Genomic DNA, 18,292 nt, shown 5'->3' with positions numbered 1-18,292 from the left:
ATAATGCGTTTTCGGTAAAAAGAAATAAGGCAAACTTTAGAACTGGTGCCCGTAAACATCATGAAGCGTCAAAATGACGAAAGCGCACACAACCGCTTTGTCAACCGCAAGCATGTGACCAAAATTGAAAGCCAATCAGAAGAACCTTCCGGCAAATTCACAGTTCCCTATGAATTTGTGCAGTCGAGAATAGTGCCTATGGTCCGCACTCGCCCGCGCAGTCGATATGTCTTCTGAATCGTCAGACTCGGATGAGTCACTGCCACCCGACAGACATACAGACGGAACAACTCTAGTTGGCCACAGCTGAGGTGATTAGGCCGGTGACTTCTTCACCGTCGTCAGGTTTTTAATATCGCTGCAGCTCGAACCGGCGCAGACCATGGTATAACAATAGCTTTTCGCCGCTCTGTCAAATCAAACTGATCGCTGAAAATAAGTTCCACATGCGAGAAAGTAGATGTTAGTGTGGTGGAAAATGGACTAGGCATTGTTATCAATGCTGTTTTCAAAAGCGGCGATCAGATATCTGCCGCAATGCCAAGTCTACGCTGGCCGGCCGCGGAGTTTCGACGGGCCATTCCGGGCACCCCGGCGCGGAGTGCGGCGAGTGGCCGAAGGATGGCGCTACGTGCGCGGAAGAATGAAAACCGGCCACAGCAGATGTCTTGGTCACCGATCGCTCAAATGGCAGTTATAGCGAAAATACAGTTCTGCATGAGAGACATTCCGTGAGCTTGCCATAGCAGAACGTTAGCGAACTTGGCGACGCGCACAGGCCGCTCAGATAAGACCGTACAGTTCTCGGCACCAGTGCAAGGAAACACCGAGAAATTCCCTAGATTTCCCCTGATTTTTCCTGAATGCGGTTATTACATGTTTTCTCTCATATAATGTGTTCGTGCTATGCGAAACGACTGCAGAATTTACTGCTACGACCTAATTATTAATTCGTTTGAAAGCATCTTTGAAGGAACTGTGATGAAGCATAAATGTTGCAGTACAACTTGTAATGCTTGAAACAATTCATTTGATAAAACCACAAAAGCCGCAGAGGTCATCAGGTGGGGCAAATAATAGTCAAAAATACAAATACAAATTACAAAGAAAGGAAGAGCAATCAGTAATCATTCTGCGCACACACAACAATACAACATTGCATGACCAAGAAACAGTACATATTACAGCGCATTTCATATCAGCCGGAGCGTGTTAAATTATAAAAATAACGTAATCAAGAACGCGGCAGTTCAAGGCAAAACAAAAATCTTGCACTGGACACAGCGCACTTGGAATAGCATGCAAGTATATATATATAAAAAAAGAATCGGGAACGAGCACAGACGATGCGCAGTGCATGAGCCCTGGTGTCGCGTTCTCGAAGGTCTGGCTAGAGTGTACTCCAAGAATCTAGTACACTCTAGCTGCGACCGCAGGAGTACGTTTGCCCTCTGCACTTCCTCCTTGATCTTGACGAGGGCGGCGTTCACTTCCCCAACTGCCGCCAGCCTGTGCTCTTCGTCAGTCAACGCAGCATGAAGCTCCAAGCAGAGAACCTCGAGGTCTCTCACTAGGGCCTGGGCGTGCTCTGTGGAAACCTTGCGGGACATGAGTTTGTCCTACATCTCCAACGCCAGGGGAGATTGAGCTCCTTTCTCCCCTTCGACACAGCTTGGCTGTTTGCTCAGTGTCAAGCTTGAACTGCCTTCCCTGAGTTCGGGCTGTGGTAAATCGACGCCCTCAGCCAGAATGTCGGACGAAAGAGAATCAAAGCCTTCAGCCACATCCATGATGACTGCTTCAAGGTCGTCCTCGTCTTCTGTGCAGACTGAGCAGTACTGCTCAGGAGATGCACCTAGGTGGCTCCCTTTCTCGGCTACAGCTTGGCAGGAACTGTGCCCCTGTGTTGCCTGTGCAGCTTCCGACGATCTGGATGCTACATCAAGGTCAACGTTGGACTCAAGCAGCTCAACCACATCACCAGCAGCCGATGAGCCGTTGCCAATAACTTCAGCCTGATCGTTTACATCATCCAAGTGGTCCTCTCGAACGGTGAGTCCTGGCTCAAGCTGGACAGCCAAGGTCTTGTACCGCAGCAGCTTAATATGCAGCTCGGTGATACTGAGATTATGCTGGGCGGAGTGCTGAGTGAGTTGAGACCCCTCCGCCTCCAGCCGGGCCCTTGCCTCCTCCAGGTGGTCAATGTTGGCCCTGAGAGCACTGCTTTCCCATTCGTGTTGGCCCATCCTTTCTTCCAGCTCACTCTGCAAAAAGAATCGAGAAAGGCTTCAGGCATCAGCTAAGTGAAGCAGACAGGGAAGAAAGGCTTATTAATGGCTGCTAATAAACAACACGCAGGATAAAGTGCCAAGAATACGGGCACAGTCGGTCACACTGGTGACCAGTGTGTGCATGTCTAGGCTGGGCCAAAGGATGGTATCTTTTACATTCACGCACACAACACTGGGCAACAGTTATGCAACAATGCGCAAACCATTTCACTGAAATAAAAACAAAGCTTACTGACTGTGGCATTGAGGTGGCCGATTTGATTTCCATTCATGCCGCTTTATTGTGAAGCCTCTGAGGCTGGCTGTCGAAGATTTAGTGACGCCAGGAAAGTACCAAAACCACAGATCACGTGACAGTGGCTTGCCCATGAGCTAACAGTATCCCACAAAGTGCTAGTGACTCACCTCTCCCCCCCAGTAACTGGCCTGTGTCCTGTGGGTTCCGACATGGGAGCGCATTTCGCTAGCACCCCCCACCCCCCTCCACTCTCCTCAAATCAAGAAGGCTAGAAAAGTTGAGAATATCATACATTGAGGGGATTTCATTCAACTCCAGGAGTTATTCACCATGTACGCAGGCACGCAACCCGGGAAGCCACCAAAAGAGCCGACAAATCCCCCCACGGGAGACAATGCCTGGACGCAGAGTTCAGATGATTTCAAACGTCCCGCAAAAGTGCTTTCGGAGCCACACCGCAATTGCGGACACCTTGCGCAAATAGCGTCTTGCGGACACCTATCCCCATTTGGCGGATTTAATGACAACTAAATTGCTGCGTTTATTATTTTTTGTTCGCATTTCTCGTGAGCATGCGGCACTGAGAGTGAAATTTGAACTCGCGATAGCGGCGAGTTGCGCGAAAATGACGTCCACTTTACTGTGTGCTCCGCAAAAGCGGACAGCTGTGACAGTGACTTAGGCAGTTGCTGGTGCTGATTTTTGTTACCATGACAGCAGTGATTACATCAGCAACGATGTGGATTTGTCGGATATCAGATCTGATGAACACGCTCCCATTCAAATGCCTCATACTTTGACAGGTGCTGCCAGGTAACGTTTTTTTTACTTTGTGCTGCATTTATAAACAAAACGTGCTTCCTACCTGACTACTGCCATTTTACTTTCATGTGTAGGGTCTGGACAACGTGCGGTGGGGATATTTTGCCAAATGCACTGCACCGTATCGCGTTATCACCTTCAAGACAAGACAGCCTGGCGCTCGTGTCAGATTACCACTGCGGTGCGACGCGCGACGCTTATCAAGAGTGTTGGATTTCTTTTTTCTTGTTTTTTACCACCAAAGTGATAAAGGGATAAAGCAGAACTTAACCTTCCTACGCTTCAATCTCGCCGCGAAATAGCTCGACTTTGTCTTTACCACAAATTCTTCAACTCGCAATAACTTGGAAATCAGTACATCCGACTAGCCCACCGTATTTCCCGTGGTAGTCACACCAACGCAGTCTATCCGAAACATGCCCATACTAACACATTCCAACAGTCATTTTTCATACGCAGATCCCGAGACTGGAATGACCTACCTGCTGCAGTTGCTACAATCATTGACCAACCCCGTTTGAAGCACGCCATTGAAGAAGTGCCCCCCTAATTAGTGTACCCATTCTGTTGCTGTCACTACGTTGTTGTAACCCTCCTTTCTAGTACTCTATCATACCCACCCCTTATATAGAAGTGCCGCCATAATTACTGTACATCGTCTGTTGCCGTTACCGTGTTGTTACCCTTCCTTCAAGTGCCGTGTCATGCCCACCCCTCATGTAATGTCCCAATGGGACCTTTCTTGAATCAATAAATCAATAAATCAATAAATCAAAGATTTTGTGTGAGAACAAAAAGAAGTCTGGTTGAATGCATATTTTCGAAAGGCCGACTTACTCTCGAGTGGTTTCGTGGAGCGGCACAGCCATCCGGGCCGCTAGGTTGGCGAGCCCGCATAAATCCAGAACTTCGTGTAAAGCATTGATGTATATAATGAATCATAACTCAGGAACGTGGGAACAACTTGTGTATCATACAACTGTTAAAATTATGTTAGGCTCAGTACAATCGCCTATATACTGCCGCGAACCATGTACGGGTTTGTTTATTTGTTTGTTTTTAATGCCCTGCCGCGCCCGGCTCTGTTATTTGTGTCCCATGCGAAGCGCGTGTTCCATTCTTTATTTCTATGCCGCACGGGTATCTCATTCAGATAAGCAGAGTGTTTCGCCCTAACGCCGCTAGCCCAGAATAATCTTCTGTGATCTACAATGTTCTGGATGCGAATCGACGGTTCCAGAAACTTTCGCGCCGAAAGAAAAGCGTGCACAGCAAACGCCGCGGCATTCGATTCTGCGACGCTCGCCGACGCACGTACGTCACTTTGTTGACCGCTGCTTCGCCGCCTCTGTATTCTTTTCAGTTGTTAGGGGAGCACAAGTTCGTTGATTGATTGATTGATTATGGGGTTTAACGCGCCGACGCAACGCAGGCGATGAGGCGCGCCGTAGTGGAGGGCTCCGGATTAATTTTGACCACCTGGGGATCTTTATCGTGCGCCGAAATCTCGTACACACGGGCGGTTTTGCTTTTCGCCTCCATCAGAAAAGCGGCCGCCGCGGCCGGGAATCGAACCCGCGACCTCGTGCTCAGCAGCGCAACGCCTTAGCCACTGAGCCACCGCGGCGGGTACAAGTTCGTTCCAATAAACTTGTTTCTTTTCCAAACAACTGCGTCGTCCTTGGCTTCGTGACATCTGGTGGTGGTGCTGGGTAAACACCCTTCATGCCCACTACAACCTCTGGAAGCCGCCAAGCCAGTCCAACAAGAGCCAGCCTCCGCCTGCAAGATTTACTGACCGAGTTCGGTCTACTACCGGAGAACGCGAAGAAGAAAGACGTCGCAACCAGCACCATGGCCAACCAAGCCAATCCTCCCGTCGTTCTGCAGCAGCCACGGGAACCGCCATCATTCCGAGGAGCCCCCGCAGAAGACCCAGAAGAATGGTTGGAGAAACTGGAGCGCGTCCGGAAATTCAACAGGTGGGACGACGCAGAAACGTTCCGGCATGTTTTCTTTTACTTGGAAGATTCGGCTCGCACTTGGTTCGAGAACCACGAGAGCTCCTTGACAAACTGGGTTTAGTTCAAAAGCGAGTTCATTAAGACCTTCACTACCGTCGTGCGGAAAGAAAGAGCCGCCCTTTTGTTGGAAACGCGCACGCAGCACCCCAACGAAGGAGTCGATATAGGACTGGGTGCCGTCCTTGTCCAAAAACAAAGCGGGTGCGAAAACGTAATCGCCTATGCCAGCCGTGGTCTGTCGAAGGAGGAGAAAAACTACTCTGCCTCCGAAAAAGAGTGCCTGGCTATTATATGGGCCATTTCAAAATTTCGCCCATAGGTGTATGGCAGACCGTTCAAGGTTGTAACAGACCACCATGCGCAATGTTGGCTCGCCAATTTGAAGGACTCCTCTGGCCGTCTTGGGGGGTGGAGCTTGCGCCTGCAAGAGTTCGACGTTACAATCGTCTACAAATCCGGCCGGAAACACTCCGACGCCGACTGCCTGTCCCGCGCCCCTGTCGACCCACCACCACAAGACTCCAATGAAGACAGCGCGTTCTTCGGGGTTGCTACGGAGAGCGACCTAGCTGCCCAGCAGCGTGCCGACCCGGACTTGAGCGTAATGATCGACTACCTTGAAGGACGAAACGTCGCCGTGCCTAGAGCGTTCAAGCGGAACTTACCAGCATTCAGCCTCAAAAACTCCGTCCTCGTGAAGAAGAATTTCAGCCCCGGAACAAGAACGAATTATCTACTTGTCATCCCCGCAGACCTTCGTGACGAAATTTTGGAAGCGTCCCACGACGACCCGTCTTCCGGACATCTCGGCACAGCTCGCACTATTGCAAAAATTAAGGCGAAGTACTTCTGGCCCTGCCTTACATCCGACGTCACCCACTACGTTCGGAGTTGCCGTGGCTGCCAGCGACGAAAAACGCCACCGACAAGACCCGCCGGACTTCTGCAACCGATCGCCGTCCCGTCGAGGCCCTTTGAACAGATTGGAATGGACCTTCTAGGCCCGTTCCCTACGTCACGATCAGAGAACAAGTGGATTGTCGTAGCGACAGACTACATTACGCGCTACGCAGAGACCGCCGCTCTTCCGAGGGGGACTGCACAAGAAGTCGCCAAGTTCTTTATAAACCAAGTTGTGCTGCGACATGGAGCTCCTGAAGTCCTAATCACGGACCGAGGAACGGTCTTTACCGCGGAGCTGATGCAAGGAATCTTACGCTACAGCAACACGGATCACCGAAGAACGACGGCGTACCACCCCCAAACGAACGGACTAACGGAACGTCTGAACAAGACAATTGCGCATATGCTGTCCATGTAGTACGTCGACGTTGAACATAAGACTTGGGATGAAGTCCTCCCGTATGTCACATTTGCGTACAATACAGCGACGCAGGAAACTACGCAGATGACACCGTTCGAGCTTGTCTACGGAAGACGGCCGACTACGATGCTCGACGCCATGCTTCCGCATGTAGAAGACGACGACCTCAACGCCGACGTCCAAGGATACCTTCAACGTGCGGAGGAGGCCCGCCAGCTCGCTCGAGTTCGTATAACGGACCAGCAGCTGTTGGATGCCGGCCGCTACAACCTCCGACGCCGAGACGCCGAGTACCAACCAGGGGATCGTGTGTGGGCTTGGACTCCCATTCGACGACGCGGACTCAGTGAGAAGCTTCTGCGACGGTATTTCGGACCCTACCAGATTCTACGACGTGTTGGCCAATCAACCTACGAAGTGATCCCCAGTGGTGATTCCGGCACATCACGACGACGCACGCGACCCGTAGTCGTCCACGTGGTTCGCCTCAAACCGTACTTCGCAAGATGACGAACTCTTTTTGTTGTTGTTTTGTTATGACTGTTTGTTCGGACTGTTGTTTTATTTTAGCATCGGGTCGATGCACTGTTAGAGGGGGGGTAATGCCGCGAACCATGTACAGGTTTGTTTATTTGTTTGTTTTTAATGCCCGGCCGCGCCCGGCTCTGTTATCTGTGTCCCATGCGAAGCCCGTGTTCCATTCTTTATTTTTATGCCGCACGGGCTATCTCATTCAGATAAGCAGAGTGTTTCGCACTAACGCCGCTAGCCCAGAATAATCTCCTGTGATCTACAATGTTCTGGATGCGAATCGACGGTTCCAGAAACTCTCGCGCCGAAAGATAAAAGCGTGCACAGCAGACGCCGCGGCATTCGATTCTGCGACGCTCGCCGATGCACGTACGTCACTTTGTTAACCGCTGCTTCGCCGCCTCTGTATTCTTTTCAGTTGTTAGGGGAGCACAAGTTCGCTCCAATAAACTTGTTTCTTTTCCAAACAACTGCGTCGTCCTTGGCTTCGTTTCAGTACAGTGTAGACCATTTATAACGTAACCGCTTATAGTGTTGGACCGGATATAAAGCCGGTTTTTCTGACCACCGGTTTGCCCCTCTTATACTACTCAACGCTAAAGCACACCACTTAAATTACGGTTTGCCGAACCACAATACCGTTTATTAAGTGGTTTTTAGGTGGGTGCGCTGATCAACCGGCCCAGCTGGGACATTGTTCTAGGGTCGTGAGAAACAAAAAAAAAAAAAAACGGAATCAGCCACCTGAAAAAGCGGGGGCTCTGTGCTCTCCTCTAACTTCGGCATACAAAGGGAAAAAATAGGCACCCTTTAGTTTGCGTGTTCCGTTTGCACTCACGTGATAACGACAACTGCCTTTGCTTGACGCACCTCGGAAAACAGTTAGATTCCCCTACCCCCCCCCCCCCCCCCCTTGCAGTACGTTGTTGCTATTAGAAAGTTGTGCAGATAAACAATTGCCCTTTTCCTTTTTGAACATTTGGAGATAGTGAGCCGCGACGCGTGGGGTTTACACTTCCTGTACGTTATGCTGATAAGCAACCGCCTTCCGCATCGCAAACGAAAAGTGGGGTGAAAAAAAATCCCTCTTGCTTTCTTATCACGTTGTCCCGCAGCACCCGCTCATAGACGCGAAGAAACGCAGCCGCGCTTTTTCAAAACACTAGCACAAAGGAAGATAAAGTCGCCTGCGCTGTTTGTAAGACGACATTTGCGGTTTTTAAGACCCTGCAGTAGCAGCTGATGTGAAAAATAAAAAAAACACGGAATAAATATTGCGCCTTTTTTCAAGTGCCGTGCGTTTGAGCGATGATAAACAAAGAATTACTTGAGAGGTAGGTAGCGATGTGGGTATATTCGCACACGTTTTGTTTATATAGTGCGGTATAGTGCGGATTTTCGTGGCTCCCGCGCCATACGTTATAACAGGTCTACACTTACATTGTGTGTATACTTTTCGCACATTTTTTGTCTGTTTCTTTACCCCAGCAAAAACTGTAAATAATTGTACCTTTCACACAACTACTGTTATGTGTTTGAGAGAGCAATCTATAAGCTACAATTTCATGCATAGGAATGCTAAATGCGTCCAGTAGCTCAAGAGAAAAAAAAATGTTTTGTGGAAGTACTCAAAATCGGCGGTTCTTTCGCCGTAAGGAAAGAGTTCAAAAACGGCTTTCGAACATGAAATGTAGTTGAGTGGGTGACCAAAGTCTGCTTCATTAAAAAAAACAGTTGTACCTTGTCTAAGTGGCTGTTTTAATACTTCAACGCTGTCGTCAAAGCCTTGCGTTTCAGAGAGTGAATGAAGGAAGAGAAACGCCTGATGAGTTTGATATTGGTAAGGTGAGGCAACAGTTGCAGCTTGCTACAAGTGAACACGTGGCCGAGAGGCAGTTCGAGACCTGTTTAAAAACAAGAGACAGACAATGTGGAAGAAACTAGCAGGGGCAAAACTTCCAGTTACAGTGGCTGGGGTCTTCACATCCCAAGAAAGAAGAATCCCACGAAAGTTAGGGCTGCAGAGATGACCGAACAGTAGTAAACACACTTGGGAAAACTTTGTTTTAGGACGGCGTGAGTAAGCAGGAACTTACGAAGAAGCGATTGAGAGTAATAGGCAGACTCCTTACGGAATCATCGGTCCCAAAAAGAATGCAGGAGCGACAAGAAATGTGGGTTAAACGAGTGGCCGTTGTGAAGGTTCATTATGCGGGGCATAACTTGCCATATTATACCAGAACTAAGTACAAACAAATAATAAAAACGGGCAACTGTCGGCTTACCTTGAGAGGACGGCGCTCTGGCGTCTTGAGGGGCGAAGGCTCCGGAGGCGAGACAGCACTCGTCGGAGAGAAGGTGAAACTGGCACTGTTGGCCGGGCGTGACGGAGGGGAGATCGCAGCCGAAGGCCTTGCCTCAGAAGTCTTGGCTAAAAAAAGGAAAACAACAGTTTTTATTATCAACCGTTTCCCTCTCACGTAGTAGTCCTGGTGCCTCCGCGTTTTTGCCAACGGAGATGAAACCGCTGGGGGAAGAGGTATACAGCTTTGCTGAGAAAGTCTCATGTCTTTTAAGCACGAAGCGTTAATGGCCGCGAGATCGATATATAGGTGGCGACAGCGTCGCGCTGCTAGTGTGGATGCTCCACTGAGCGGTAGCGCGACAATGCACACTGCGGGCGCGCTTTGTACCTTTTTCTATGTGCGCACGAAAGGCGCAGACAAGAGTGGTGGGCTGTAGTTCGGTTCCTGAACGTTCAATGTATTGCATGGAAGTGGCAATAAGCTTTCATTGCTACGTCAATAAGGCGGCGACCCATCGGGAATCTCAGAATGGTTGCAATAATTATGATGAACCTGCACACCCTGGCTCGTAGCAAGCTATATCTTTCCCGAGCATGACTTCAATAAAAACAGAAATAGGGACGAAGCAGGAAGCCTCAATATCTGGAATTCAGTTTACGACACCAGTTTCAATCACTTTCGTTGGTAACATGAAGCATTATTCCATTTGTGGAATGCCCTGAAACAGTAACATCCCTTCACTGCCCCGACATTTTTCGTAAGAGCTTACGATACTTTTTTGTGTGTGTTCGAAAGGCAAATAAGAATTTCTGAATTTTAACCAACCCAAAGATTATAAAAGCAAAACGTTTAGACGGGCAAATTACGCGAGAGTCACTTATGTAAGGCTTTGATCGGAAGTTAAATGGCGAATTCAATCGGTAAGTCACGCAGTGCAATCAAAATCTCATGTCAAGCTAGATTTCTGCAAAGTGACCAGCAATTTTGCATATAGTCTCTCTCAAAGACAATTTAACAGTCAATCACACAACCATAAATATGGCAAGTGAAGTTGCCCTGTTGCAGATGTGGTAAAACGTTCCTTTTTATATTTCGTTACGAAATAACGCAACGGGTTCCCGGTAACTGCGGTATGTTGTCAACTGAATATCGTTGTTGTAGTGGCATTTACTTTTTTAGTAGTAGTTAAAAATGGCACGGATAAAAGTTTTGTGTGTGTTCCTTTCCTTTGGGTTCGTGTCGATGCTCCAAACGCAGCGAGAAGAGAACGAATGTAACGCGAAAAGCCCTTTCGGCCAGAGACTGCCCGGGATTTGTGGCTAGCCTTTTTCAAAATGGTATTCAATGCCCGCATTGTGGGGACAAAAAAATCATCATTCGGTTATGCTTAGCGAAGCGCATTTTTGGACAAGGTGATTCATGTCTGATTTGAAAATGGGATATATAAAAATGACACACGAAATGCCACAGCTCCGACGCAAACTTACAACTGCTTACGTTTACCGAGAACTCCCCCTGAAATACTCTTGCGCATCCACAGAAACGTATTTTAAATAATACATAAAATTAGCAAACATGTTGCACAGAATAAGGCACGCCTGTCTAAAAATGATATTTATTTTCAAAAAAGTACGGGTAGAATTCCCTGACATATTTGCTTTGCATGTGTAAAACACATCCCCGTTAATGTGTGAACGATAGTGCCCCGGTTGTGCGCAATGTAATTGTTTTTGTTGTTTCTTCTTTGTTACAGGGCGCAGATCAATTTTACAAGGGTGTGGCAAATGTACGGGTCTTGCCTCTTACCCGTTTGATGTGTTACTTTTCTCCTTTAAATAACCACCACGCCTCTTTCAAAACCCACCCTATGACGTTCGAGAAACGGCAGGCAACTGCACTCATCAACAAGAAAAGTGCGAACTGCCGAAGCAATGTTTATAAACACGTTTCACGCTGAAGCCGTGACCACGGCGACGATGTTTTGCGGAACTAAAATAGCGCAGTATGCCACAACGGCCGCTGATTATTGCATTTTTAGATGACATCCGCAAGCAGAGGTAACTATGCCATTGCTTACTGCCGAAAAAGTGCGTATATTTTTTAATCGTGTGGAGCACGGGCATTGCCCCGCGCGCAACGTAAACAAGCAGACGATGCGGGGGCGGAATCCCCAGTAGGAGCAGTTCGTCCCCCTTTCGCCAGGGGCCGACTGTGTTCATCTCGGGGCAAATAGCGCGAAGAATTATTAAAACGAATGATTCTGACTGACCTCGCAGGGATGACCGCAGGTTTTTAAGGACACTGTCCCCCGCACTGGCGGTCTGCACCACGTCCTTGATGAAGGGCTGCGAAGCTTCTTCAAGCGCCAACAGGGGGCGCATGTCTTTGGTTGCACCGCACCTGGTGGCATGAAGCACGACAGAAGACAGGGCCAGATCCGCAGCCAGAGCCAAGATGCCATCATGGCAGTCACTCTCGGTAGCCGACAACAGGAAGCCAGGCGGCAGAGAGCCATGCAAGCCTGCGCAAGAAAGACGGCAAGGTGAACAAGAGGCAATTCAAACCAGGCATTTTCCCCAACGAAAATAGGTTACAGCGCATGAAAACTACAGTCCCATTTTCCTTTGGCAGTCACAGCTACATCGAAGGTTCCGGGACCACGAAGATAGCAGAAAGTGGAGGAGGAGGTTTCCCCTCTCGACATTCTAGTGGGACAGCGAAAACAACTGGCCATCTCGTTACTATTTTCCCACTCAGATGTCCAGATACTACGGTCGGAGATATTCAGCAGCATTTTCTGTTCATTCCAAAGTACCTTTCAGACAGCACCGCTCTTTGGTTACATGCCTCCTGCTATCACTGGACCTCTTATATAGTCTCGCGGTCACTGGAGACTGCCAGAGAAGCAGTCCAGCATTCCTTTTCCCCACATATTCCCATGGCGCGGAGAATCCTCCGAATACCCGCGGTGCGGCAAAGAATAAATAAAGGAGCCCCGTAATCAATCAAGTGGCCAAAAGTCATGCTCAAACATGAAGTAAAATCATTTCCATTTATGACATTACTGCCTCTCTGTGAGGCTAACATTGAGTGTTCATCACACAAGCACAAATGGTCAGATCTAGAATCAAAAGCGTTGAAACAGACCCTGACTCTGTAGGTCATTGCCCAGGCCTACTTTTGGACTTTTAATCACACTCTGTGGGTAATTATAATTTCAAGAAAAATAAGAGGAGAGCATCAGTGGAAGTTAAGGGCAATTGCAGCTTGGACTCACCGATTAGAATCTGTTCGGTGGGAACAAACGCTTCCGCAGGGGCGACATCCTCGGCTGCACACTCGGGCTTGCTAAAAGGCAAACACGAGCTACGATCAGCAAGCACAGCCAAGGGGGTTAATGGGTTTTGTAACAATGTGGATCAGATCTTTAATTAGGCCCCCCAATTTAAGAACCATTTCACAAGGTAAACATGACTTTAAGAAACACAACAAGCAAAACTACAAAAACGTTTGCTAAGTTCAACGGTTCAGTCAAAACACAAAATGGGTGCCGCACCAACAGCTTCCCTTTTTTTCGTTCTTTTTTTTGTAACTAGGCAAGTTACTTTGTGTCCTGGAATGAATGCAAGCTTGTATTCAAGTTTTCACTCTTCAGCATTTGCTACGGGCTGCTACAACATTGCCCGGGGTTCACCTTACTCATTGCAAACTGCAGTGAGCTGAGAATTAAAGCACTATAGCAGCATTGGTTCCAGGCAAGTGTTCCATAATAGGTTGTGACGCACCTTAAGATATAGCAATGCCTGCCTGCACAAAGTTCCGGTAATACAGAGAAAGGGATCACGACAGAACTCACATGCTTGAAAGAAGCTTCAGTAGCTTGAGCCCATCTCCTAGCTCGGAGAGTTTGGCGTTCGTGACGTTGAAACAGTTGAGCTGAGATGCACACAAGAAAAGCAAAGCAAATGAGTTCAATCCAATAAGAAAACAAGCACTGTCACACAGTGTTTCGTCTAAGCTTTGGTTTAATTATTTCATTTAGTTTAACATGAGCTGCACGTCACCTATTTCAAGCGCCACGGATAACTCGGCTTCTACAGGCGTTCCACTTCGAGTAGCGCTCGGTTCAGTTTGCCTTTCGCGGTAATTAGCCAGTAGTTGCCTCGACCGGGCGGACGACTTAACGGGGCGTTTACAACGACCGCACTGCGAAAGAAAGCTTGTCAAAAGGAAAAGCCTGCCGACGAGTCCGACGCAAGATTTACGTCCACAACAAAGTACGCGAGCAAGTCTTACGGTGAAAGGCACTTCCACGGCAAATCTCTCCGCCCCGCGTTCGTCAAAACATCGTTGCTCGAAAAAGTCGCACATTCGGCAAGAACAGCACACAAAATGAGGCGGCGTTGGAAAATAATATACTGCGTACGGTTCGTACCAAGAAGCCCCGGTCGTGCAAGCGTGAGTGCTCCAGCAGACACGAAGCAAATGCGCGTTCGATGGCGTAGATTGACACCGACATTCGTGCAAATTAACATCGGGATGTAAACCAAAGCAGCAACTTTGCTACGCACCCACTGGATCAGGACGTCTACCTTCCGGCTGTCGCGCATGACGGAACCAAGCAGCAGCTGTATGGCAGGGGCCGGCACTAAATCAACGGTACGGCCAACGAACGTCAGAGCGTGTGCACACCTGCAGTGTGAGCGAGCCCGATGGCGCCCGTACTGACCAGTAGTACCAGTCGTACCAGAGAGCAAGGAAGCTAGTAGAGCAAGGGCAAGCAGTGCAAAATGCAGCCGGCTGCTTGTGTCTCGCGCGGCTGCGCCGGCTCGTTCAAACCAGCAGCACCAACGGGCCGGAAAGTAGTAACAGCTACGCGATGTTGGGATTGGCTGCCGCTGGAGAAAAAACACGACTTTAGATTTGGATTTCGTTGTCGTCAAAAATTTTGTGTTCCTGCGGGAATCGCCAAATGCATCGTCGAGATACTTCGAAAATATTTCCTAAACATGAAATAGCCATTCATATTTTCTATTCATACTTACTTCGCCAAACTGGCGCACACGCTTGTTTCGGTTTCGTAGAAAACGGAGCCGCCTAGTGTCGCTAGCGAATTTTGCCTGCGAATTCGCAGCTGCGGCACTGCGGCGCTGCTCTACAGCAGAACGGTTTTGCTAGAGTGAACTAGAATCGATCCCTAGAAACTAGAATTTGGTCTTGCTGCGCAATGACCAAATTACCAAATGTTTGGAACAGCCGAACGTCTCCGGTGCTCCATGCCTGTGAACGCCACTTGGCATTTGGCAATTTGTCGCAGCAGTGATGAAACACGGAAGAAAAAATCGGTTTGCCGCAGCAGCAGCGCTGCAGCTGCGAATTCGCACGCGAAATTCGCACCATGTATAAGCGCCCTCGGGCATTGCAGGTGAAGGCGCTAGTCGTCGCACGCTGAGCGAGAGACAGTGGATTCTACTGCTCAAGGAGGGTACTTACCAGTCCATACCACAGTGCACATGTGGGCTTGGCTATCTGCGCCGACGTTTGGGCAGCATATGCGGCCGTGACGTGCTGCTGAGCCCAGGGACGCCGGTTAGTTCGTTTCCCGGCCGCGGCGGCCGCTTTTCTGATGAGGGCAAAAAGCGAAAACGCCTATGTGATAGAGATTTCGGCGCACTTTAAAATTTTCCAGGCCGAGTGACGGCTCAACCACCACCGTCTGCTCTAATAAATGTTTCTTCTCTCTCTCTCTCTGTCAAAATAATCCGCATCCCTCCACTACGGCGCGCCCATGGCCTGTTATTGTCGGCACGTTAAAGGGACACTAAAGGCTGAATGCGATTTTGTTTTAAGTGAAAGATCATACGTTTCTTAGCTCTCGCGAATTAACCAGAATATAATTCCGCAGTTGCCTCTATTTCCTTGGTCAGCATGATTTTAGACGCCTTAATTAAAGAGCTTTCCGAGTTCATAAACGCAACTGAACCATTTGAAGCATGGGAGGATATGAGTAGTGAATGAGCGCGCCGATCTAATAAAATTTTCATTTTTCGTACTTCTAAGCATAATTTAGCATAGAGAACGTAATAAACAACATCCATTAAGGTTACTAGATTACATGTATGAAGCGCCGAGCGTAGTGCATTTGCTGTAATCTAATCACGACGCGAGCGTACACTTCGCTGGCGCAGGGAGCTATGCAGCGACGGTAAAAGGGACGTACCGTTCACAGTAACTCTCGCGCATCCAAAGTCGACTCCCGCAATCACAGTATACACAGTACCTACTGCTAAACGTCCCGAAGAACTGGGAAACTAGCTGAAAAAAAAGCGTTTCCCATGTGGAACCCACTTCCTGAAGTAACCAATCGTAACGACGATGCTGTAAACAAACGCGGGCAGAGCCACCGGTGTCAAAAATCACGGACATAGAAGCGAATTCAGGCCGCGCACCATGAAATGAGTGCTTCGCCCCGAGCGATGTCCGACTTCTACGACATCGCAAGCCCGGATGCCCACAAATAGTTCTGTTTAGTGGGGTGATAACTTTTGTTCGCATGAGCGAATATGCTTACTATTTTTGGACTTGCCTCAACAAAAACTAGAGACGTAGATTTCTGACACACAAAAAAACCACTTTGAAATGCATCTCAGGGGTCGTTTAACATCCTTGTTTTTAGGAATCCCACGAGAGTCAGCGATGAGCGCACAACCGGCCTGCGTCTCCACCAGTTGCAGTCTCTTCGCCTGCAGCCTTAGTCTTGATCAACTTCCGTGAGGAGCTAGAAAACCGTAGATCACCGTGCCCCCACGTGACAACTGTCACCCGAACATTACTTGCCTGTGGTACCTCATCAAGGGGGAGCTTGCGTCCATGACGGCGGTTCCATCAGTTACCCGTCCATCGTACCGTTCATACCATGTCATACTCTTGGAAGCTCTCCCGCTTCCGTCTTCTCATGGGCATCGAACAGCCATCTCAACTGGTTTGTTTCCTAAGACGCACTACTTGCACGTTTGTCCTTTGACCCAATTCACCGAGTTATCATCCTCGGGCAAATGGCCTGACAGTGATTCTTCCCTTTGGAACGTACGCCTACAACACTGCTGCTTAATGTACCACTGTATTTTCACCGTGTTTCTCGTGTATAACCAGCATCCACCATCCGTTCTGAATGCATCTTTCTTTTCCTGCCCGGTTTCTCCATCAGTCAATATGACAGATCAATTTTTTTCGCGGATCGTGCATTGCCGGAGCTTCACCCAGGTTGAGCGCTGAGTCCGGCCAGGACAACCGGAAGTCTCGCTACGATACCACTATGTACTCCACTGTGCATGTTTCGCGTCTAAAAATGTTTCTTCTCCGATCGCCATCTCTTTTACTTGTGGCTAGGTTGGCTGCTCCGACCACCGGGTAGTTAATGTGAGCGCAGTTTCCATATCGATCTCTGTAGTGGTCGTTCTCCAAACTCAGAGCATATGCAAACACTGCTATCATCAGCATCATCTTCATTCACGTGCCACCTGCTGTAACCCTCACACCGTACGTGCCTTGCGCGACCGTGACCTTTGTCGGAGGCCCTTCGCAAAGCCTGAATATACGGTCTGTGCTTCCTCATGCGTTCAAACTGGCGCGACCGTTACTCGAACAAATAAATCTGCCGACCAATGCGAAGTTGTATGTTGTTTTCACGGCACTGTAAAACTAAGCGTCCCAGAAAAGCCTAGGTAGCGGTGCGGCCATGCTCAGTAGCCATTGTAGTGCAATTATAGCAATTAAAAAAAAGAAGCAGCAGAATTACGTACACTCAACACCAACTGTCGGGCACCAAACGTGAGTGCGTTAAATGGGCTCACCACATGATGCACAGTATTTGTTCATTGAGGGCCTTTCCCTCCAACAGAATAAGTCACGACATGCATTCGTGAAATTCATTCCATCTTCCAACTCGTGCATGCAAACGCTAAAAATTCTCCATTTTGTTTTCTAAAAAAATGAGAACAGAAATTGTGAGGACATGTGCAAATTGTTCACACACACACACACACACACACACACACACACACACACACACACACACACACACACACACACACACACACACACACACACACACACACACACACACACACACACACACACGCACACACGCACGCACACATACACACACACACACACACACACATATATATATATATATATATATATATATATATATATATACATATATATACATATATATATGTGTGTGTGTGTGTGTGTGTGTGTGTGTGTATAGGTATAATTGAGCTCATCAAGAGGAATATACTTGCACTCGACTGTCTCTACGAAAAACAGGATCGGGAGCGCACATTTTGCGAAATACATCCGCAATGAGAACAGTGGCACCCTGCAGGCCGTGCCATGGACAAGCAGTCTCTTGAGGTAGCTCTGCCTCTCTTTAGAAAGGGAGCAGGTCACCTATCGGCCACTCGTACACATGCTCGCGCTGTGGTGGAAATTTTTGACTAACCCCTGTAATGAAAGCGCAGTGAGCGACGTCTCGATGACACATGATGCCGAAATAAATATCTCTGAAACAGTTCTCCCTTTACATTTGTGCATGTAATCGTAAAACCCCAGTTCTGCTTACCACGGCTGTTAAGTTTGCCTCCAAGTAATGCACCATAGTAGATTCTAGGCAACAGTTACGCATATGAGCCTGTAAGTTCAAAAAACAATCACGACGCTAGCGTGTTTCAGGCGTTGTTTTGCAAGAA

The 18,292-nt window shown here is 48.5% G+C and overlaps 1 protein-coding gene across 1 annotated transcript; it reads right to left on the bottom strand.

The window, feature by feature from the left end:
* Positions 1 to 1,194: 1,194 nt before the first annotated feature.
* On the bottom strand, positions 1,195 to 14,146 carry LOC144169861 (uncharacterized). The gene is made up of 6 exons (XM_077699300.1): positions 14,108 to 14,146; positions 13,393 to 13,472; positions 12,814 to 12,884; positions 11,806 to 12,057; positions 9,516 to 9,661; positions 1,195 to 2,264 (listed from the first exon to the last, which is right to left on the bottom strand). Exons 1-6 carry the CDS (start codon positions 14,144 to 14,146, stop codon positions 1,620 to 1,622), a joined length of 1,233 nt encoding a protein of 410 aa, XP_077555426.1. The 3' UTR covers positions 1,195 to 1,619.
* Positions 14,147 to 18,292: the final 4,146 nt, after the last annotated feature.

The sequence above is a fragment of the Haemaphysalis longicornis genome, unplaced genomic scaffold (assembly GCF_048455015.1).
Source record: "Haemaphysalis longicornis isolate Haplotype H1 unplaced genomic scaffold, Haemaphysalis longicornis Haplotype H1 scaffold_1, whole genome shotgun sequence".
NCBI classification, from domain to species: Eukaryota; Metazoa; Arthropoda; class Arachnida; order Ixodida; family Ixodidae; genus Haemaphysalis; species Haemaphysalis longicornis.
The sequence above is the reverse complement of the archived record's forward strand: the minus strand, read 5'-3'. Positions and strand labels throughout refer to the sequence as shown.